Below are 23,458 nucleotides of genomic sequence, written 5' to 3' on the forward strand. Positions count from 1 at the left end.
CCTACTAAACAATCGCAGTACAACACAAATGATGATAAACATGAGAGCCATACCAGCCAGTATGCCAATCATCGCTGGATCTACGTATCGCTCCGGTTCACGTGATTCTTGCTTTGCTGTAACAGGTAAGAAACAATTGGAAATAATTAATTAGGGTGGAATTACCATGGATATCTCTATAAACCTAATTGAGACGAGGGACGACTCAGTCATCGCAGCTTAATTAAAATGCGAAATTATATTCCAGACAGGATACACGGTTTGATTGAATAAAACATCTAATTACAAGTGCGTTACAAAGGATTTTTTTTTCTTATTTATTGCTGGTGCTTAATGTCATTCATTTGGAACATTTTTAGCGAGAAATTCTTTTTTTTAATTAATTGGGTGTAACCCAATTATATACATCATAAAGACGGTGTTCAACTTAAACGACCTACATAGAGCACGCAAATTAACTTTACATTTAAAATCACAAACTGTAGCTCAGTGACCTAGAATGTTAAATGAAGATATTGTAGCAATGTGGCTCTTACCCACATAGTAACAAAACGGCTTTCCTTTGAAGTTTGCGCTAACGAAGTTTGGAAGAATCCATACCAGGAGTTATGTCTGCAACGATCCTTCACAATTCTATTCAGCAATCAAAACACTGAAATCTGATTGTGTGATACGTATCGAAATGATATGGGTGATGTTTTACGTACTCTTCTGAGAACGTGTACCCACTCAGATAAAATAAGGAATAATCGAAAAGTGGAAAAGAAAATCGTTTGCTAAAGTCTAATTCAATTTTCTAGTAATTTACGAAACAAGAGCTTGTGCATTTCATAGTTCATTAGGGATTCAAAGTCCCATCGAGTCTATTCCATAAGATTAATTAATTATTTTGAGGTGAATTCAATGTCGTCAGCATAATGTTGTACATCTGCATGATTTGCTAACTACAGTCTTCGTAACATACATTACACAGCTAATGCCAAAAAATGGGGGTGCTAAGTCCACTTATATTGGGATTTTCCGTGCTTAAAACTAAGCTCTGTTATCGAAAATGATGACAAAAATAAATAATCTCGTCTGGTAAGTTACTTCTTATAATAGCAAACCTTTTGATAAATGAGGCAACAAACGAAACGAAATCTTAAACCAAAGAAGTAATAGATTTAATGACTTATTATACGATTATGATATGCTTGGATGCTCCTCTTTTCTATCACGTTAACGGTGTTTTTTGTCATGTTAAATAATCCTCTGAATTATAGTCACATATCAACTTAATCTCTCCGATCCGTATGGCATTTCATATTTTCCACATGAGTTACATTTATTCAAACCGCAACAACCACGTAAATATTAAGCATTACATTCCTGCAACTGTGTTTCCTTCCTTACGAACAAGGAAAACAAATTTGTGAGAGCTTGGTACAGAATATTAAATCCGTCTGATGGATACTGGCGAAACAGCAAAGCACCTCTAGCATGTTACATACGTCAATTAGAGTTCGTTTTTATTACGAGTTGTCATTCACGTAAGTTGGCTTTGTTGTTATCATCTCTGACAATTACTGAAGTAATTTCTCCTAATATTTCACTTCATCATTTTCTTTGCAAGTTGAACTGTTGAATTTGGGTTGGGCTCATGACGTTGTAGCTAATAGTGCGAAAATTTGAAATGACACCCTACTCTTCTCCACTCTGTTACTGAGCTTTGGTACTGGATTCATCAAGGACGAGATCAACGAATATATCAAAGAAATTTGGCTGCTGATGTGATGTTGGAACGGAAATATATGAAATTACGACATTTGAAACTATTGTTGTCGTGCTTTGTTTTGGTATAGAGACAGAAGAACGACAATCATTCATTGCGATGCATTAAAATAATTGCTCTTTATTGAAATATGAATCGAAACGACTACATTTGTTGGATTAAAGGAGTGCAGCCAAATTTTACCAAGCCAGTCAATTATTTAGAATTCGTACTGGAAACATGAAAAAAGAAATGAAACGGAATACGGCACAAGTGTGGTTTGAATTTAAAAAAAAACTTGGATACACATTTGAATCGTATACGAATCGACCCGTTTCTGTTTTAGCTACACTTAAAATGCTTATCTTACCAATAAACGGTAGCATTTTTCAAGTCGATAAATCGGAAACTGTGGAAATGGTGTCAAAATAGTTTACACATAAGACTACAATCGAGTGGCCGTTTTTCAAATGAAAACTTTGCCGACAGCATTTCAGTTGTATTTTTACTTGATTTTCCACATTCGATAAGTAGACAAAAAAAACTTGAAGTAATGTTGCTAGAACAAATTTTTCTTATTTCATACTCATTCACGTATCCTTTTTGGACGATTGATTTTAGACAATTTCACATGTTGTCACGTGAACGTACTAAAAGTGTCACAAATTGATCCGATTGAGACTTTACATCCTAAGGGCCAAAATTGATAGAAAAATTCTAAAATTACCTCAATTTCGTCACTGGTGCGAGTTTAGTTAAAACATGACAAGGGAAAAAAGTCGAAAAGTCCAGGTTTCGTGTGAATTTGTGTGTTGATCCGAGACGAATACGAGGTCAACAATTCCACAAAAACGCGAGTTTTCATTTTTATCCAGAGTTTTTTAATGGATTTTAAATGATGTGATTCCTAACCCTATTCTATTGTTTTCCCTAGAAATGTAATACGCCATTTTCAGCCCTAGGGATATTATTTAAGGTTTAAAGAATACAACGATTTTACCCCTAATGTTAATGCCGATCTGCAAAAATAGTATATTACCATACAATGGAAGGAATTTGATATTTCGTATTCATCGTAATACGAAATAGCAAATTATTTCCCGAGTGAAGTATGACGTGTTCCTTTACGAAGGAGGGAAATACTTTTCCCTAAGGATGCAAAGTCGACTTTCTTACTTACTAAGGAGGTAAAGGAGATTTTATTGTATTTGCAGAATCGCATAGTCCTGAAGATGCCATTAAATATTGACGAAACATCGACTTAAAAAACATGTTTTATATCTGGGCAAATTGAGCAACATTCCCAGAAGATCGGGTACTCTAATTTTTAAGATAATCGGAGCAAGCACTGCATACTTGAAAAGACCCGGACCATTTGAGTTGAGATATTGTCTTTTTAATCTTTATAATTTATAAGTGAAATAAATCGGTCTACTACTTCAAATGTTTAACCGGTTTTCATTTTATAATTCACAGAGGGTATATAAATAACTAGAGGTAATTCAAATCCGAAAAAAGACCCTAGTTTTGGTACATTCAAATTACATGGACCTCATTTATAGGTGTTGCATAGGGACATACATAACTTCCAAATTATGACTCTTATGACTGATCCACCTTCCTAATTTCAAGATAATCTGTTGGAATTTTTATAGTAAATTTTTATTGAAAGGAGAAGATGAAAATTCGGCTAGGGTCGTAAGAAGCTTTTTCGAACTTTTATGACTCTCGTTTTTCACTTGGGTTCTTCGTATATGTTTAACATATTTTTCCAGAAATATGAGTATTTCCTCTGAGTATTTCACGGGGATAATAATGCATTAAAAATTATTCCGGAGAATTACTTTGAAAGGAAAAGTATAAATCAAATGGGCTCAAAGACGTGATGATAATTTACACCAGAAATGGAATTATATTAAGAGAAAATTCAGAATTAACCTCATTTTTAGAGGCTATAATCGATTCGGTACAACATAAAACACAGCGTGTATGCAGAATGTTAACTATAAATAATCAGACGCATTTTACATGAATTAATTCGTAAACATAAAGCAACATCCAAGATGAATTCAATGTCACGGCTGCAAGATTTTACCTGTTTTTCATAAATCAGTCTGACTGATTTCGATTTTATTATTTTGTGTTTCATAAATGCATGTTTTTGCCATATTTCTTTTTAATATTGCATCATCCCCTCTTATCTTGGACAGTGAACATTGATAATCTGCGAAATTCGTTTCTTTTGACCGAGTTTAAGTTACAGCCATTCAGTCGTACAGCATCGAGTGGTCATAACATAGTTTCTTTTAAACATGCTCTTAATAATCCATGGACTTGTGTTATGTGTAATCATACTAGTCGTTAACTATGTGTGGAACAAACGTAAATTTTACTATTTATCATGGCATTTGAAAGGACCAATCGCTTTCCCATTTATCGGCAATGCTTGGATGTTCCTTAATCCATCATGTGGTAACTACATACGGTTGACTTTATATCGAAATGCATTTAAACCGCAAATATAATATCATAGGCACGATAAATCTAATTTCGAAGCTCGGTCATAAGTATGGGCCACGCATCCGTTTCTGGTTAGGTTCAAAATTGTTGGTGTACATCAATTCACCGGAGGATATGGAAACTTTAATCAATTCCAACATACAAGATAAAGGCACTGTGTATGACAGTGTATCAGATTTAATCGGCGGACATGGACTACTCTCTCTGAATGGTAATATGTGGCTGCATAAAATGAAATATTTGTGCGAATTGATCTGACAAAGATTTGCATACAGGTAATGACTGGAAAATCCACAGAAAATTGCTTAATCATACAGTGCAACACTACGGCATACTGAACAGTTACAGTCCGATTTTTGATGAAAAAGTTAAAATTTTGATTGCATTATTGAATAAGAAAGTTGGTCAGACAGTAAATATTTACGACTACGTTGAATCAGCTGCTGCCGAAATTGTTTGCAGTAAATATACAATATACTCTACGAGTAGGAGTATCCCATGGATTTATGAATGTTTCCCATTACAGACACAACTTTCGGAGTGAATCTGAAGCTGCAGCAAAACGAAAATAGAATGTTCTTGGACGCAGTTAACGAGTAAGGACAATTATGATTGCAACAACCAACATTACAGATAAATTATTTTCAGAGGAACACGTTTGGTTGCCCTGAAAACGCTGAAGCCTTGGTACCAAAACAAAGTGATCATGAGATTTTCCAAATATCATAAAATCAGTGTGGAAAGTGCGTCGACGATAAAGGAATTTGTGAGGAAGGTTTGTGAAGACATTTTTACCTGGTTCCTTTAAGACTCATAATACGATTGCGCAATGACCATAGAATGAACAATGCGACTGGAAGAAGTTGTTGCTTTGCACAAGTTTTTCTTTCCTTTTTCTTTGTTTAAATGATTAAATTAACAAAAGGAATGGATGTTGTATTGTAGTTATGGAACTGTGCTCTTTATACATTTCAACGTGACTCTTTTCGTCAAAATTTACTTGAGTGTAAATACATACAAAGAGAAACCATTTATGTTCCGTCGCTCACTTGCGATGCAATTATGTTCGCAATTTTACAATGTTTTGAAACCCAAAAAAAACTCATAAAAAACACTCGAACTTGCAGTCCTCTCCTTCATTCTCATTGTACTTCGGAAAATACGGACGGTTAATTTTCCTTTGAAACTCACATTCAGCGTTGTGATGAGGTCTACCGCAGGCACGTTCGAATCGATCAACTTTTAACCGATGTTCTGTTGAATACATTACAGATTTATGGCCAAAAATTGATGGAATTTAACAGCCAAATATCGAACGAAAGTACAGGAGTGCATACAGACGAATTGGGAATAAAGCAAAGTAGAAACTTTATCGATGAGTGCATACGACTAACCGTGACACAAAAATGTTTCCAAGAACAAGATTCGATTAATGAATCAATAACGATGCTATTAGCAGTAAGATGATGTCACAATTCTTGACTCTCACGACATTATTAATTTTAGTTTGTATTTACAAGGGTTTCGAGACAACTGCTGGAACGGTAGCGAATGCCATACTAATGCTAGCTATGCATCCCGAATATCAACAGAAAGTGTATGAAGAGATTGAGAACAATTTGACAAATGATCAAACAACAGTTACCGCAGATGTGATCAATCAACTCACTTATACTGACCGTTTGATCAAAGAAACCCTTCGCCTCTTTCCAATAATACCACTGATAACACGAATCACTAGGAGTGAAATGAAAATAGGTAGACCTTGATCGACACATTTCCTACGAAAGAAATTATTCGATTTCATTAACAGGAAAACATGACATTCCCATCGGTACCGAATTCATTTTGTCCATATTCGATTTACATCGTAAGGCATCGATATGGGGACCGGATGCTGACAAATTTGATCCGAATAATTTTTTACCGGAAAATGTTGCACAGAGGCATGCCCATTCATTTGTACCGTTTTCATTCGGGTCACGTAATTGCGTTGGTAAGACTGTTCCCTGTCGTGGATTCTATCACACAATGACATTTATCTCATTCCACAGGTGCCCGATACGCTAATATTGTTGTACGATTGATTGTTGCGTCTCTGGTTCGAAACTTTATTTTTACAACCGAAGAGAAATATGAAGATTTGAGGTTGAAATGGGCGATAACTTTGAAACTGGAGAATGGACACTTCGTGAAACTAACGAAACGAAATTTTTCCTGATTATTTGATTGCATCGTCTCTGTATAATATTGTTAATTCGATTAGGGTAGTCATAGCCATACATATCTTAAACAGTAAAAACTATTAACCCAACGCACTGTGAAGCACCGAAGCTGACTTTGACATCAGACAGTGCGTTGATTAACCTCATCCCGCTCAGTCCATTCCAAATATATTCCACAATTTCATATTACACCACCGCCGTTCTATTGTATTTGAAATCAATAAATCACTTTTCCAATAAACGACAAGAAAACACAAAGAAACAGCAACAATAAAAAATCATTTTCCGTACTCACCATAGCATTCAATCCTTCCATCCTTATTAATAATCGGTGACAAATCGAAACGACAAATGCATCGACCATCGCGACAAACGGTTTGAAAGCTAAAAGCTTCACATTGTTCGTTGAAGAAACATGTGTCATTTATTGCCGCTTCTGAAAAACAAAATAATAATTCCATGTAAGGAAGTGGAGCTGACATTTATGGATAATATGATTTGAATAAAGAGACATTTGAATTTAAATTTTAAATTTAATTTTGGAACTTTGGGGTGGAATTTTTTTTTTATTTTCTTGTGGTATAAGTGTATAAAACTTCGTAATAAAAACGTTGACCTTTACGACACGATATTGTAGACTATATTGTGTTGTCACGATGAAATTTGATGGTAAGTTCAGTGAGATATTTATACTTTGTGTGACAACAATTGTCAACCAAAGAATAATTATATTTAAGGGTGTTCCAAGTCGCGAGCTTATATTCGAGTATAATCGTCAAACAAAATGCCAGTGTGTAGCGACTCGGGTAAAATAATTAGTTTTCCAATCGGACAAAATCTGTTTTCAAAGTCATATCACTCGACAGATATTAGTCGACTGAAAAACTAATTACTTTACCATACGCTACACAATAGCATTTTGTTTAAGGAAAATCCATCAATTAAACATTTAACAATTTTTCTGTGACAGTTCTCATTTATTCGAATTACTCAATATACTCGAATATAAACTCGAGACTTGGAATGCCCTTAATACCATACCAAGCAGTGAGTCTCTGTAAACTGTTGTTTATGAGATAATAAAAAAATGGTTATTTGTGATCGAGTCACAACGAAATTGCATAAAACGGTGTACGTAACACGTTGGGAAGTGGGTTTGTTTTCTTGCTTATGATGGGTTCATCAAAAATACTTCGCTTGTTTGATAACTTCACCTTGTGTCACATCTAAAAGTACCATCGTATTCTCATTTTTACCCATTACCTCGCTCGTAAAGTAAAATATTGTACTACACACTGGAAATAATTTCATATCTCCTATCACGATCTGGATACAAAATATCAAATTACTTCCCTGGTCTTGTAATCTAAGACTATTATTTCTCTTGTTTCTCCATAACGAACACGTGGAGAAACGAGAGAATTGGGAGAAGTAAGAAAAATAAGCAATAAATTCATAAAGACTAAATAAATTTGAAAAAAAGGAAAATGAGAGTTTTAAATACGATGGTACTTTTAGATGTGATTGACATTTTATTTCTGCCCTAGTTTCGAAAAGAAATACGTTATTTTAGCGCTCTTGTTGAGTGTTGAAAAGTACACTTTCTGTAATCGATTTCCTATATTTTTCATTCAGATGTAATTAATGAATTAAATGAAATGAAATATTACATTAAGTCAACTGCTTATAATATGATAGATGCATTATTACGGGAAATTCCGGTAGCCCAAGGCTACTAGCATTTTTTCATAGGGCGGGAAATTTTTAATGAATATTTTTGTTCGAGTAGTTAAGCGCATAGTTAATTCTGAAACTCTGATGCGAAAGAAATGTACGCTACTTTCTCATACCATGTTTTATTTGCCAGAGTTATTTTTCCTTTGATAAAGTATGTCATTGTGCGAAGCATTCCATCTCTGCGTTTCGGTATACATCTAATCAAAATTTAAATATACATACTCTGTTTTACATGCCATTTGGTACCGATTAAATTGTGTTCTCCTTTTATCAAAATTATTTTTAGTGTATCATTTGAGCTGCTTAATGCTTTTCCACCATCAAAACTTTGTAAATTGAATACATAAATCGATGTAAGCTATACCTTCCGTCCAAACGTAAAATTTTAGAAATAAATTTTTTTAAATGCAAAACGGTCTGCTATCTAGCTATACCGTCGTGTGTCATAAAAACATTTCGCCTTGCTGTAAATAATGAATTAGATCCAGGTATTTCTAATTACAATTTCAGCCAGCTCAATAGATATTTTCGCAATTTTTACCCTGCGGGAACTAGACAAATTGAATCGATTAAGCTCCATTCAATTGTTTGTATAATTGAAATTCGCATACATTGGCGTAACGTCTGTATTTTTAATGTAGGACTAAATTCCGAATAGTAGCAGTGCCAAATAACAATACCATGTTTGTCATAATTTAAGTAGCTACGGGCAATATGTACTATCGATGTGGCTGACGGTAGAATTTCCTTCTTTTTTTTGAAAAAGAAATCGCTAAACGTATGCAATGTTATTAATTAGATTTAATGTGCAAACAGTCATTCGAGTTTTCGCGAGAAATTAAAGTGTTAAACATTTAAATTTGGGTTTCAATCGAGCGAGTTAAAAAATATTCGGAAAATTTCAGTAACAATGTCGTAAAGCAGAAGCAAAAAAAGGAACAATTCTACCATACAACACGATATTGCTATCTTTATGCGAACATTTAAGAACTCTCTAAATTTATACGACCTATTGACAAAAGTTATACTGATCAAATCGTCACCCACTAGGCTAAGAGCCCATTAGCTCTGTCAATAGTTGTTAGATTCTGCATAGTGTAAAACATTTGCTCTACGTCTTTTAGTTTTGAGCGCTAGAACGGTCGTTATAAGACTTTAGTATTAGTGTATAATCTCAGCCGTCACACATCTCACGAAATCCAAATTAATGGCAGAACCATATGCAACAGTTGTTGGAAAGCCTGGCGTGACTTACAAATCCAATATTTAACCTTTTAACTTGTCAGGTACGCCAGAATGAAATTTGATCGGGCTGAAGTTAGCCCAACGCCAAAATTATGACTAGTAACAAATATGCTTATAAGTACATAAGATGCATGTGTATGTGTGTACACTGTACATAACAAATCATATTACATAAAGAGTTATGCTATCGCTATTATGTACTTATGCCGGCCTCGAATTTGGGTCGGACCCAAATGTTCCTTAACTTTAAATTGTATACATTTAGGTCGGCCCAATATGTTCAGCTCTTATGACTGCCTCGAATTTGGGTCGGACCCAAATGTTCTTCAGTTTTGAGTTTTATACATTTGGGTCGGACCAATATTTCAGTACTTCAGACCCAAATGTATAAAACTCAAAACTGAAGAACATTTGGGTCCGACCAATATTCGAGGCAGTCATAATTACCGAACATATTGGTCCGACCCAAATGTATACAACTCAAAGTTAAAGAACATTTGGGTCCGACCCAAATTCAAGGCAGTCATAATTACCGAACATATTGGTCCGACCCAAATGTATAAAACTCAAAACTGAAGAACATTTGGGTCCGACCAATATTCGAGGCAGTCATAATTACCGAACATATTGGTCCGACCCAAATGTATAAAACTCAAAACTGAAGAACATTTGGGTCCGACCAATATTCGAGGCAGTCATAAGAGCTGAACATATTGGGCCGACGCAAATGTATACAATTTAAAGTTGAGGAACATTTGGGTCCGATCCAAATTCGAGGCAGTCATAAGAGCTGAACATATTGGGCCGACCCAAATGTATACAATTTAAAGTTAAGGAAAATTTGGGTCCGACCCAAATTCGAGGCCGGCATAAGTACGTAATAGCGATAGCATAACTCTTTATGTAATATGATTTGTTATGTACAGTGTACACACATACACATCCATCTTATGTACCTATAAGCTTATTTGTTACTAGTCATAATTTTGGCGTTGGGCTAACTTCAGCCCGATGAAATTTGCCTTCATTTAGTTAGGACCCTTCCAGCGAAGAAAGTCGTAGAACAACATTACACCTTACAAAATCTAACATTCTCCATCAGCGACCCGATGAGGGAACATGAATCCCGTGTATATATACGCCTTTTAAAGTGCCAGGTCATAGTACTCATCTTATCACGACTTAAGTTAACACGGTGCCCCTTAACAAAAATAAAGCTTTTCTGAAGGTTACCCAAAAAATGATTTCTGATCCGAATGCTAGGACCTAAAAGGAGTTCAAAACCGCTTGCTTACTCTTCAGCTAGATCCTTTTCCATAGTCAACTTGAAAAAAGCGATATTTCCTATACATTTACACGATTCTTCAGAAAAACTTTATTTTTTGTTAACGGTGCCCCGTGTTAACTTAAATACTATAACTAAAACCACCTCAATGATCGATATAACGTTTCAATTTATTTACATGCCAAGAAAAGGTAGTCAGGCTAAGCCGTAATTTTGACGTCGAAACTTGCATTGTTTTAATTTAACTGTCAAGTAAACTATAGAAAGAAATTGTTTTATCCGAATTTTTTAACAAGTCTGGCTGGTTTAGTTAATTCGTAGAAATAATTAAACTAACAACATTCCCCGTTCACATTCAAAGTAATCCGATTCTGATACTTCTACCCCGACTTCTACAGTATTACGGTAATAAACAGTTTCTGGAAATAGAGCAACAAGAAAAACTGAATTTATTTTTAAGAAATTCATTAATTTATTAGGTGAGTTTAAACGGAAAATATGATTTTTAAATTGTGTGTGTATATAACCAGATACCTACGCCACCCCTTTAAATTAGATTTTTTTATGGTTTTTCTTCTTCTTTACAACTCAAATGAAGAAGTATATCAAAATCCAACGTTCTACAAGTAACTAGCGAGTATGTACAATTTTATAGAGCTGCTTTCATGAATAAATTTCCATAAGATAAATATTCATAAAGTATATACAAAGGCAAAGTCGAAAAAAAACACCTTTTCACGAACATTTCATTTTTTTCATGTACATGCTTACCTACACTAAATTTACTTCAGATACGGCTCAACCATAAAATATTAATGAATTCCTTTTCAAATAAAAAAAGTTTATATTTTAATATGTTTTGGGACTTTAACACATTTCTGTGTCATTTTTCCCCAGTGTGAGCTTCGTTCGTTGATAGTAAATTGTTTAGAATGGTTAACAGCGTCGCTAAAATTGATTGCCACAAAAAAAGCACCCAACAAAAATTAAAGAAAACAATCAACCATGGGGTTCTTAAGACCAAAACTATTACAAGCTTTGCGTAAAATGGTTTTCGCTGTGCGTTCCGGAAATGTTCCGGTTCTCGTAATGTCTTTCGTTAGTCATTTATAGTATGAAAAAAATATGTGACGTGGGTACACATCGAGGAAATTAGGAAATTAATTTCTCTGTGTCTGTTTTTGCTTTTACGCATCTAAATATCTAAACCCATAAAAGTTCGGCCTGGATGAAAACTGTCTGCTGTAATAAAACTGCGACAAGTGTACACTTATCACTTCATCCACGCTCTGCGAAATTTATTGCTCAAACATCAAATCATCTAAATAAAACCCTGTGTCGCTCTAGTTTTGGGACGAAGAGTTTGGAAATGATTTGAAAAACATCGGTGAATCGATTCAGAAAGTGCGCATTCGGTCAAATCAACAGGTAAATCTTTCGTTAAATTTTGATTACTGATAGAACGAGTAGAAAACTCTTATTTTTACCAATATTACATGGATAGAAGTGTAAGTCATACGGTTTGGATTTGAAAACACTCTACAAATTTTCTCAATCTATAATAGACAGTTTGTGCAAATGACGTATAATTTATAAGTCAACTTATAAGTTGAAAATTTATAAGTCACATCTTCACACAAGAGGTTTCGGAAGGTTACTTATAATTTCTAACTTATAAGTTGACTTATCAATTATACGTCATTTGCGCAAACTGTCTTATCGTGTCAACTCAGCCCAAAAATTTTATATGAACGAAAATTAACGATCTATGTCCCGTCGTTTAAACGTGCTAGCTATCGCGTTATACGTTTGCTGGCTCTGTTTTAAAAAAATTACCCATATCCAAAGCTTTATGTGGTCATTACGAAATAAAGTATTCAAGTTCGGTTATAACCTACATTAAGGTGAATAACATGTCTATAATAATACATGTCTTATTAAACATAAAACAAAATATGTGAGAGAGATACATATACCTACCCAAAAAATGACTATACACAACGTGAAGATGAGAGCGTATTTTGAAATGAATTTTTGGTGCCTAAACTGGAAAGAAATTCCTGCACACACACCCACACACCGAATCACCGAATTTTATTTCTTTGTGTAAATGAAAGTGCTTTCGTCATTTACACGTATTAGAATTTTCTCGTCCGGAATTACACTTACAATGTGGCATAAATTTAGTGTTTGGTCGTCCGGCCGTATCACATACATGTGTGTTTTAATGAAAACAATTTTCGTAAATTTCGTCTTTATTTATGAGGTTCATTGAAGCTAAACCCCAAAGGCAACCTCACACTCTCAGTTGGACTAATATTTAATGCAGTGCGATTCTTTATTAATGTATTTTTGTAGGTTTAACACACTTCGGTTCACGAAAAACGGAACCATCCTTATGCCTATCAAAATGCAAACCGTGAATTAATTATACAACAAGTGTGTGGTAAACAAATACTTTACATTTCGGTATGTAGACCGGTGAAAAGTTTTCGTTTAAAATATTCTTGTTTTTGATGGCACTGGAGACTGAGGACTATTGACCTGTAAATTTGATGATAAGCCGACCAAAAGACAGCAAAATTGGCACTAAAAAAATGCACATAACGTCCGCATTAGGGTGTTTCTCAAAAGCAACTGCTTTTCTTGCCTTCGTGAATCCTTCCTATATCTCCAACGGGCGGTCCGAAAAAAAAACGAAAATTTTGTTGGAGATATAGGAAGGACTTTCGAGGGTAGTAGAAGAAATTGCGTTTGAGAAACACCCTAGTCCGCATGTATCCATCAAAGGGAGGTGGTTCATTAAAAAAGTGGATTGCTCGTAATACATTATTAAAGTCTGGAATTGTCCCTTTGAGTTTCACTGACTCACACAACTATTGCATGACATATGCTATTAATTTCCGTACCGTAATTCAGGGAACTTGTTTTTTAACTGTATCTACACAATTCGATTCATTCACTTTTTACGCTAAATCGGCGTTATATTGTTTCAATTAGTATTGCTAAGAACAACGGTTTATAATTTTACCACACAAAAAAAGCTGTAATTTCTTTCCCATTTTACACGCATGGTAATGTTATACGATAAATATTGGTTATGTCAAAATGTTGTGTAGGAGAAACGAATGGCGCCACAGCGTTTATTGATTGGAAATCAGCGTATTATGCATATAATATATAGTTGGACATCTATTTCCGGACGGACACCTCCTAATCTACTATTGACTAAAGTAATGATATCGTTCGATCGAAGTGCTTATAGCTTCTAATTCGACAAACAAACACACCACTCCATTCAGTCTCTTCGAGTATTATATTATTTGATGTTACCGTCGTAAATAATTTATTGGAAATGTAAAAATGGTCTACGTACCCTTTCCACACTTGTCCAGGTGATTAGTTATCGGAAGATTTTCCACACATTGACACGATTTCTTCTTCGAATCACATACCGAGCCAGGGAAACCACATTCCAGTGTTGATTCACATTTGTCACCGAATTTTTTTGTTCCACGGCTTGCATAGTCTGTAAATTAAAATGTAAACTGTTAACTAATGAGGAAGTATAGAAAACAAATATGTTTTTCGAATGTTCATTCTTCATTTATTCATCATTCATCAATTTACATAGGGTGGGTCGAATTTCTTTTTTTTAAATACGCCCGACTCCTGGTTGCACTTAGGATGATGAATCTGTTGTGGAAACCCACTTTCTTTGATTATCCTTTTACCATGCTTCTAAAGCGATTTTTGATTTCCAGGGTAGTGAGGTCACTATGAGGGGAAAGCATTACTATTGACTGGAGTTGATAGCTTAATAATGTAGCTTTAAAATGGCAATAGTATATTGGAGATCGAGGTCTCCATTCGGACAGTGTAAGTCAGTCAGTTTAACAGATCATGACTGAATAGGTATGCTCGTATAGAATCATCGTCATGTGAGTTTTTTTTAAATCGCTTTAAAGCTTTTATGTATTGTAGTTCGCATATATTCATTTTGCGTGCGTAAATATTCATTGTGCCACCGAGAATTGAAATACGACTCTTTTCAGCACTCATTTTAGTGTTGTAAAGTGACTTATTTCAGCACCCGTTTGATGGGATATTTCAACACTCAAAGCAGTGTTGTTATGGAATTTGTATGAGTTATTACAACATTCGTTTTAGAAAATGCAAAGCAATGTGATCGATCAAATTTGAAGAGTGATTGTTTACCATGAAAATTATGATTTTTTGGGCATTTGTCTATTTCAATTCTCGGTTGGCACAAAGCATGATGTGTTACACGTATTGTAATGAGATTTTTTCAGCACACGACCCAATTTTCCTTACTCGCTCCGCTCGTAAGGAAAACTTGGGTCTAGTGCTGAAAAAATCAACATTACAATACTTGTAACACAACATACTATTCTATGAAAGTGTAAAACTGCTTCAGTACATACAATCTTGTTGCTAACTTGTGCCTAAACTGGAATTTTGCGCATACGATGTGTTGTCAACCTCGGCTTCGCCTCGGACTGACAATTTTCACATCTATTGCGCAAAATTTTCATTTAGGCACATGTTAGCAAAATAGCCATTGGATGATAGATTTTTTAAGATTAAAACAGTACGAACATTTGATCTATATGCAGATAGATGTGATAAATTTAAAGTCCTCGTTATCCATCAGTGATCTTATTCATCTTATTATGGTATAATGTTATATTTGCTTACGGCTTCGTTATGTCAGCAACGACATATTTGTTATCAAATATTTCTATTTTTCTAACCATTCGTATTATTTTAGTATCTGACTGACTCAGCTAAATACCGACAACAGCTTCATGGACGAAATCAAACGGCGGATAACTTTAGGAAATAAAAGTTATTATAGTCTGTTGAACATCCTCAGGTGCAAGTCGGTAAGCAGAGTTTCAAAGTGCACATTGTACAGATCGGTAATAAGACGGCTCGGAGTCGTGGTGCATGACACAAAAAGAAGAACAGACGTTACTCACGTTTGAAAGGAAAGTCCTGCGTACAATATTCGGACAGATTCTGGATCCGAATCAAAACAGATGGCGCAGACAATACAACTTTGAGCTAAAACAGCTTTATGGAGAGCCAGACATAGTCAGGATAATCAAACTGAATAGACTTCAGTGACTCGGTCATGTGGAACGGATTGAGGAAAATATTATCCCGAAGAAAATATTGAAAACCAAACTTGAAGCGAAGAGGAGTGCAGGTCGACCAAAGGCCAGATGGTGCGATACAGTCCTATCAAATCTTCAAACAATCGGTGTCACACGTTGGGAATCGTTAGCCGCGGATAGGTCCGGTTGGAGAAGCATGTTGGAGAAGGCCAAGACCCTTAATGGGTTGTAGTGCCGGTAAAGTAAGTAAGTATCTATCCAGCCATCATCTATTAACCAACTACTTTACAAGGCGCATAGGATTAATAAACAACAGAATGCGTAAATGAAGGGGAGGTTTTTTGTTTCAGCGTGACAGGTTTTGACAGGAGAAGAGTGTGGAGTGGGGATATTAAACGTTAACAAAACTTGACTTCAGTATTTACAATGTGTGTTCAACTAGTATTTTTATAGTACGTTACTTATCAATGGGGCAAATGATGGAAATGGTACTTCTTGTGTGAAATTTGCCGATGGAGGCGTAGCCGAGTAGTCGGTAAACACACAAGAAGTACCATTTCCATCATTTACCACATTGCCAATTAAGGTATTTTATTCAAAAACTTGAGGTAAAGTTTTGGCTCCGTGCACTAAAGTTAAAACATTTTAGTTGTGATATGAAATAAAATAATGCGACAGGGAGCCCTCTTGAAAAATGCAATTCTTGCTGTTTTGCAATTTTCAAAAGTCCCCTTAGTAACAGCATATGTATAATACTCCAATTATAATCCTGTAAATTTCTGAAAAATATATTAATCCTTTCCTTCTTCGAAAACTCACCCAGGCAAAATTCTATTTTTTTAAATTCTAAATTTTTTTCATTCTCATTAATTTTAGCTCATCTTTATTCCTTCTCATTCTATATTTAAAGATGAAAAACAACAAAAAAGCTTTTACTTCGTAACATAAAAGCAGAAAATCAATGAAAATTAAAGCTTCCACGATAGCAATTGCTGATTAGCGATATATAGCATAGTAAAGTATTAATGCGCGCGAATGTATAATAAATGTGCTTTATTCGTAAAAAGTATACCGTACCGCAAGTTAACTTTATCCACTTAGATCTAAAGCATGTATGTATATATATACATGCATATTACAATAGAAAATGTATTCGGTTCGATTTGATGATGATGAAAATAAATTATATAAGAAAATGCGTTTAATGTGGCGACGGCGTTTCGGGTGTAAAAGGTATCACTTCACATATCATTTCTATTAGGTATGTGGGATGTGTTTTTTATGAACGCTGATCATGAACAAAATGATTTTTTTTAGAAATCGGGTAAATAAATCTGGAGATATGAAACCTTTTGACGTATATATAATGAAACGTCACCATTACTCGGCATTTATTATTTATCTAGTTGACACCCCAACAATGGAGGAGGAATAATTTGCTGTTTTAGCCAACAAAAGTAGTTACGGTCTGGAACTTTCAAATAAGTTAAGCCGAAAGCACACGAGCAATTTTGTGTTGATGGGATCGACAATAATGCTGCGTTTTCCATTGTTAAACCTGTGGTAAATATCGAATTATCGCTGGAAAACGCAGCGTAATTGTCGATCTCATCAACGCAAAATTGCCTTTGTGTTTTCCACCTTACACATTTCGTTTCAGCTGTTTTTCAGCTGGTCCATTCATTCAAACAAAACTGTCTTTATTCGGTTCTACCGCACATGAATGCACGCATCTATTTCACATGTATAAACACTTTTGTTTGTATGAGTGGAACAGCTGACCATGTGTCACTTATTTAAGAGCCACGGCTGTAAGACCTTCAAATAAAAGCGGACCTGGTTATGATGTCTTGAAATCTGATCGTACTCGAATCTGTAGCACATGAAGGCAGCACAGAGAATAACATACATAGCAGAAATTGTGGAATAAGCCCAAAGTTCTTAACCCTATTTTTTCCTTTCAATCTCAAAAAGCCATAAGAAAACTGCTTTTTGTAGACGATTGGTCGAATGACATTTGTAGTGATAAAAGCAACACTTTTCTCCCGTGGGGAAAAAAAACCTTTTTTAATTTGAACTGTCACTTTGGTTAAGTTTTCAGAAATTGTATGGCGAATTGATGTTTTCGTTTCGAGTAGAAGAATGTTAATCACTCCATGCACGCACACATGAGTGTGAGGAAACGCTGTGTTCACCTCTGGGAGAAGTACCAAATTCCAACTCGAACGAAATTGCTTTTTTTGTAATTTCCTATTTTCTCCCCTTGGTAAACAAATGACTAATACATCTAAAAAGAGAAAAGAAATTGTAGATAGAAATTGGAGTTTGAATTTCCTGGATATTTTCGGGGTTTTTCAGGTCAACTCACTGCTATAACAGACATACCTTTGATAAAACATTGGAACTAAATATTTTGTAATTTCCTATTTTCTCCCCTTGGTAAACAAATGACTAATACATCTAAAAAGAGAAAAGAAATTGTAGATAGAAATTGGAGTTTGAATTTCCTGGATATTTTCGGGGTTTTTCAGGTCAACTCACTGCTATAACAGACATACCTTTGATAAAACATTGGAACTAAATATTTGAGCCATTTTTCGTTCTGGCAAGCACATTCAACTCTAATCAAACACAAATCATTCATCAAAAAAAGAAAATTCCGGACCAGTGCAACACTGTTTCGCAAAAAAATAACTGACTCAACCACTCCAATGTTATTCACGAAAAAAATCTCTGTATTTTCAACGGTATCGTCAGAACTTTATGTATACATTGTAAATAAAAGCAAGCAACATTAATAAAAAAGCTTACAAAACAGAAAGGCATAAAAGAATGCTGTTCCAAATGAGTGAAAAACCTTCACAAGTAAATAAGTTCGTATTTACATTCAAAGTTAAAGCGGGATTTCAGTTAAGTTATTAATTATGGAAACAGAAAAACTACCGACCGTAGAGATAATGTGGATGTGGGAACATGATTCATGAAAAATATTCTTAGCAAAACTTTAAATCCAAAGAACTTGTGAAATTTGTTATCAAAATGCAAAACTTGATCACTAAATTTCAAGTATTCTCTTTTGAGTTAACTTTTTGTTTGCGGTTATTATATCTAGAGGAAATCCAGTCTTTGTTTATATATACGCCCTCCGAACAGTACCTGCATCAATTGAAAAACACAATGCATTACCATTTATGATGTTTAAAGGGAGTCCCTTTATTGTAAAAATCTTACAGAAATCACGAGAAAAGTTCTAAAATTTCTTCACTTTCTTGAATCTTCAGCTCACTGCTGAATTAACTCATGTCTCCCTGATGTCCCCTGTATTAAAAATAACGATAGTTGGCACGCCAGACAAGGCTTTCGATTCATTTACCTTCATGTTGGTTGTGATTTGACAAAAACGAAGTAAAGGAGAGAAATTAACGTGAGTTGAAAGGGTTCATGTTTCAATGTACACCACAGCACTGCTCCTAGCATGAACACTGAATTTAGATGCAGTGTTGTGAGTATACATATACAAGTGCACAGGAAAACGAGACAAATTCACACCCATTTATTCAATATGTAACTAACAATATAAAAAAAAGGTTTTTCAACTTACCGAACACTGTGGTAGTAATTTCGGGCGCTAAGCTAAACGCAGTTTCACTATTTACTTCTTCGCTTAACACGACACATGGAAAGAAACACAAGCTCAACAAAAACCACATCAATATTACACGATTACGACTCATTGCGTTGTTAGCACCGTTGGGAGACCGAACAATTGAAGGTACTCCCAGGGGCGTTAAAGCCCCGTCACGTTTCATGCTGCGATGCCAAGCTCTTCATCCATGGCGAAAAAACGTCGCCGAAACGATGATCTGAAAAGAAGGAAGAAAACAAAAATTATTTGGTGAAACAATAAAAAATCATTCGTGGAGGGACAAGTTACTAAATTTATATTGGTGACATTATTCAATTATCTCTACAATGAGAGGTTGAAAACCGCATCGAAAACGATCTAGGGATTCATTATGTTTATACGGAAAATCACTGAAAACTGCAATGGGAGAGGTGAGTTCTGGATAGAATTCACGCCGTAAGTGTGCCTAAAATTTGAATTTTAAGTGAACGATTGGATGAAAAAGTGAACCGAAAAATACATTTTAACGCTTCATTGAATGAAAATGACGCTACGTTAGAAAGACCTCCGCACTTTCCATTTTGAATTTTGACCGCACTTACGGCGTGAATTGTTTTTTAAAATTTACAAAACTAAAGATTTTCAGTCCGACAAGCTGTGACTATTTTTGGGAAAACACATTACTATTCCCACATTTTCCTATATTTTCGACAATTTTTCTGATTTTTCTTCTGTAAAATGTGGAAAAACGTTGAATCGATTTGGAAAATAATTTCTCAAAAAGGCTGTATCATTGTGTCATTCAAATTAAAATGGCTGACTACGAAATTAGTTATGTTTTATACGCGAAACCAACGCACAGTGCTATGGCGAAACGCAAGAGCATTGTGCATGATATAAATTTCAATTAGTTCCTGTTGTAAAACAAAATGTTCATAAGCTAAAAATGCGGCTCCATTTAAGTATTTAAGGTAATTAAACGTGAAAGGATTTTGAAGAGTTAAATAGCAACGTACGGTCCGAAAATGTTTTGTAAAATTTAGTTTATTTTTAGAGGATTCATCGAAACTAATTGCTTTTGTAATATTTACATAATTTATGTTGAAGTTTAAATGTTTCTTTTGCATATTAATGAGAACAAAGTTACATTCATTACAATAATGGTTTTTGGTTAAAGTTTACCGTGTACCTAAATTTAATTTCGAAGTTTATAAATGGAAATCAAATGCACGCGGTTTTGTATCGTGATGAGCAAGAGGGATTCTTCGTTTAACTTGGTAATTTCGTTAAGACAAATTTTGTGTGAAACTATTTTGAAAATATCTTACAACATCGAACTGTGGTTTCCCATGTTCTTAAATGTTTATCCGTGTGATAAGTCTAAACTTTTCACATCTCTTATCGCCACCAGCTTCACCAGCTTTCACTATTTGTGCAAACATTCGCCAATGATAGAGGTTTTCTCTAATTAAATTAATGTTTCGAAAATGAAATAATTTTCTAAAAAGAAATCAGCTCAAAGAGTTGAAATATGCTGGAGGGAGCTACACATTAGCTAAAAGCAATACATAAATTTTAAAAAATCAACAAAATCGACAAAGTTTTGAAACGATAAAATACTGTAGCCGAATAATTCGACTAAATGTTGTATTATTTGCTTAAATGTCCAATTCTGCGGTATGGCGTACCGAAAATTTCTATTTAGAAAATGTGTATTTTGTTGCTGAAATGGTAGCGACATAAATTTTGTTAAAAAAACACGGAATTATCACGTAATCCTATGCTTTTGAATAATGACGTTATACTCTGTTTCCCATTCGTATGATACGGTCATACCAATACTCTCTCTAGCAAACAAACTCTCAGCTCACTGTGTCAAATTCACACATTTCTTTGTATTCTACAAACACTATTCTACATTTTGACTGACTACGCTGTAATGTACATGTAAGTTCCAAAGGCTACTTGATTCTTTCAGCACCTTAATAAAAGTAATTTGGTTGCTAGAGAGGGTATTACCATACCGTCTTAATACGCTAAACGTAACGTTTAACTAGAATAAATAGTTTTCATACACAAACAGCACACACTTCTACGAAATAATTGTAAAAGCTCATAGGAAAACTTTGCTTTCAACTAATTGTATTTAGAAGTTACTTAGAATTTCTAAGGTTTACGTCAACTTGGTCAGTGAAAATCGCAACCCCTATTCTATTCACAGTGTGAATTTCACACATATCGAATGCCCTCAACATGTGGTAAGGGCATGTGAAGCCAGCGATTTTTATTAGAAAATAATTTCTGAATTTTCTACTCGAGTCGTGAAACACAAATACTTGCATTCATTTGAATATAATTTTCCTACAATTTTAAACTGGCACACAAAGCAAAAAAAAAAACAAAAGAGTACAAATGAACATCCGGTTAGAGCTTCTATAAATAGAAGCTAAAGTATTATACGAACATCGACTTTTAAAAGGAAATCATACCATATGAGACTGTGATACATTTTTGATTCGGTTTCAGTTCACTTTGTCAATCAATATGTGTAATATTCAGCACTTTTTCTTCGACTATATTGTACGTACTTCAAACTTTGAATTGCAACCGTTGTGACAATTTAGCAGAGTACATTTAAAACACACATCCTATTGTATTGTATGCTGTGATAAGAGATAAATCTTCATATTCTTAACGCTACGATACAACAGACGATATGACCCATATGACCATATGATCAGTAATATACACGAATGACTGTAACACATAAATTAAATGTCTTCTGTTTGCTTCAGATGAATAATATGGGCTGTTTGAATAACTGCAACCAGATTCATTTATGTAATCAAGAAATTAGAAGGAATTTATCTCTAAGGATTGGATATTTGTATGCACATGAAACTAAGTTTTTTTTTTCACTCAGTGAAATTTCGCACTTTCGTTTGCTTTAACGCACATTCATTCGCCGTTGATAAATGGAAATCGTTAAAAAGGTACCTGAATCAGACAAAAAAATTGTTCTATATAATGTTGATTAATGACTGACCGTATGTTTACTATATAAAGGAATTCCATTTCCTTAATTTTTCGCTCGGAAAAGGCGTCCGACAATAAAACGCCGGAAATCAGAATCGATTACGCCCAATATCTACCCAATTTAAAGTTCATCCAGAAAATAGCATTAGACAGAATATGGCTACAAATCACCATAATTTATTTATTGTCTGTTTAGTAAAATATTGTTACAATGAAGCGTATACTATACCCTAAACGCCACAGTATTGTAAAAGGGAAAATACAATAGAACAAATTTCCTTTTCATTTATATAGCTAGAGGTCGCATACTTTTGTTCTTGATTAGATCTTTGATTACACTTATTCGAAGATAATTGGTTTTTCGTTCCTAAGAGTTATTTGTACAGCGTAATTAAAACACCGCCACGAAATTATTTTATGATATACATGAAATTGTATTTTATGAACAGAATCTAAGCAAACCGTCTTCTATTATATATACGTGTATACGCTACGTATATAAATAGTGAAACGTAACCATTAATTTTAGCATGTAAAACAATGTGTTTTCCAAGCCCAAGTTATAGCGGAGCAATTACAGCTCTAACATATCCTAACATAATATTATTGTTAGAGTATGGAAAGTTACATTTTGTTAAAGTAAATCGTTTTCGGCAGGTATGTTAGCGACATGGGTTCAACCTTAAATAAGTCAGTCAGTTTGTTGAAATAGATAAAAGGTATAATTGCAATTATTGTTATTTAATTTCCAATTTATTTTCAACATTCATGAATTCATGATAAAATACGAACTTCAAGAAATTGTGAAACTTTGGGTAAATGCAAGCTGGAACCGATGTGTTACACTAGGCAAGAATTTGAAACTTTTGAAAAGTGCCCTAATGGTGGCATAGT

At 34.4% G+C, this 23,458-nt stretch overlaps 2 protein-coding genes across 8 annotated transcripts in view; one reads left to right on the forward strand and one right to left on the reverse strand.

Annotated features, from left to right (window-relative positions):
- Positions 1–23,458, reverse strand: part of LOC119070437 — a 106,086-nt gene that overhangs the window by 72,244 nt on the left and 10,384 nt on the right. For all 7 annotated transcript variants that reach the window (XR_005086514.1, XM_037174783.1, XM_037174782.1 and 4 more), the window contains exons 2-5: positions 19,505–19,766; positions 14,139–14,291; positions 6,791–6,931; positions 2–116 (exon numbers count right to left, since the gene is read on the reverse strand). Coding sequence is in view for 6 of the 7 variants with exons in the window: in XM_037174783.1 (XP_037030678.1) it covers positions 2–116; positions 6,791–6,931; positions 14,139–14,291; positions 19,505–19,712 (617 nt within the window). In the remaining variant the exon portion in view is untranslated. The remainder of the gene's footprint in view (position 1; positions 117–6,790; positions 6,932–14,138; positions 14,292–19,504; positions 19,767–23,458) is intronic.
- LOC119070436 (cytochrome P450 4C1-like) lies at positions 3,999–6,797 on the forward strand. Its single transcript, XM_037174780.1, has 9 exons — positions 3,999–4,222; positions 4,284–4,481; positions 4,546–4,731; positions 4,797–4,866; positions 4,919–5,045; positions 5,543–5,728; positions 5,791–6,028; positions 6,084–6,266; positions 6,325–6,797. The coding sequence occupies exons 1-9, from the start codon at positions 4,063–4,065 to the stop codon at positions 6,489–6,491; spliced, it is 1,515 nt and encodes a 504-aa protein (XP_037030675.1). The 5' UTR covers positions 3,999–4,062; the 3' UTR covers positions 6,492–6,797.

Source organism: Bradysia coprophila, assembly GCF_014529535.1.
Source record: "Bradysia coprophila strain Holo2 chromosome X unlocalized genomic scaffold, BU_Bcop_v1 contig_79, whole genome shotgun sequence".
Taxonomy (NCBI): domain Eukaryota; kingdom Metazoa; phylum Arthropoda; class Insecta; order Diptera; family Sciaridae; genus Bradysia; species Bradysia coprophila.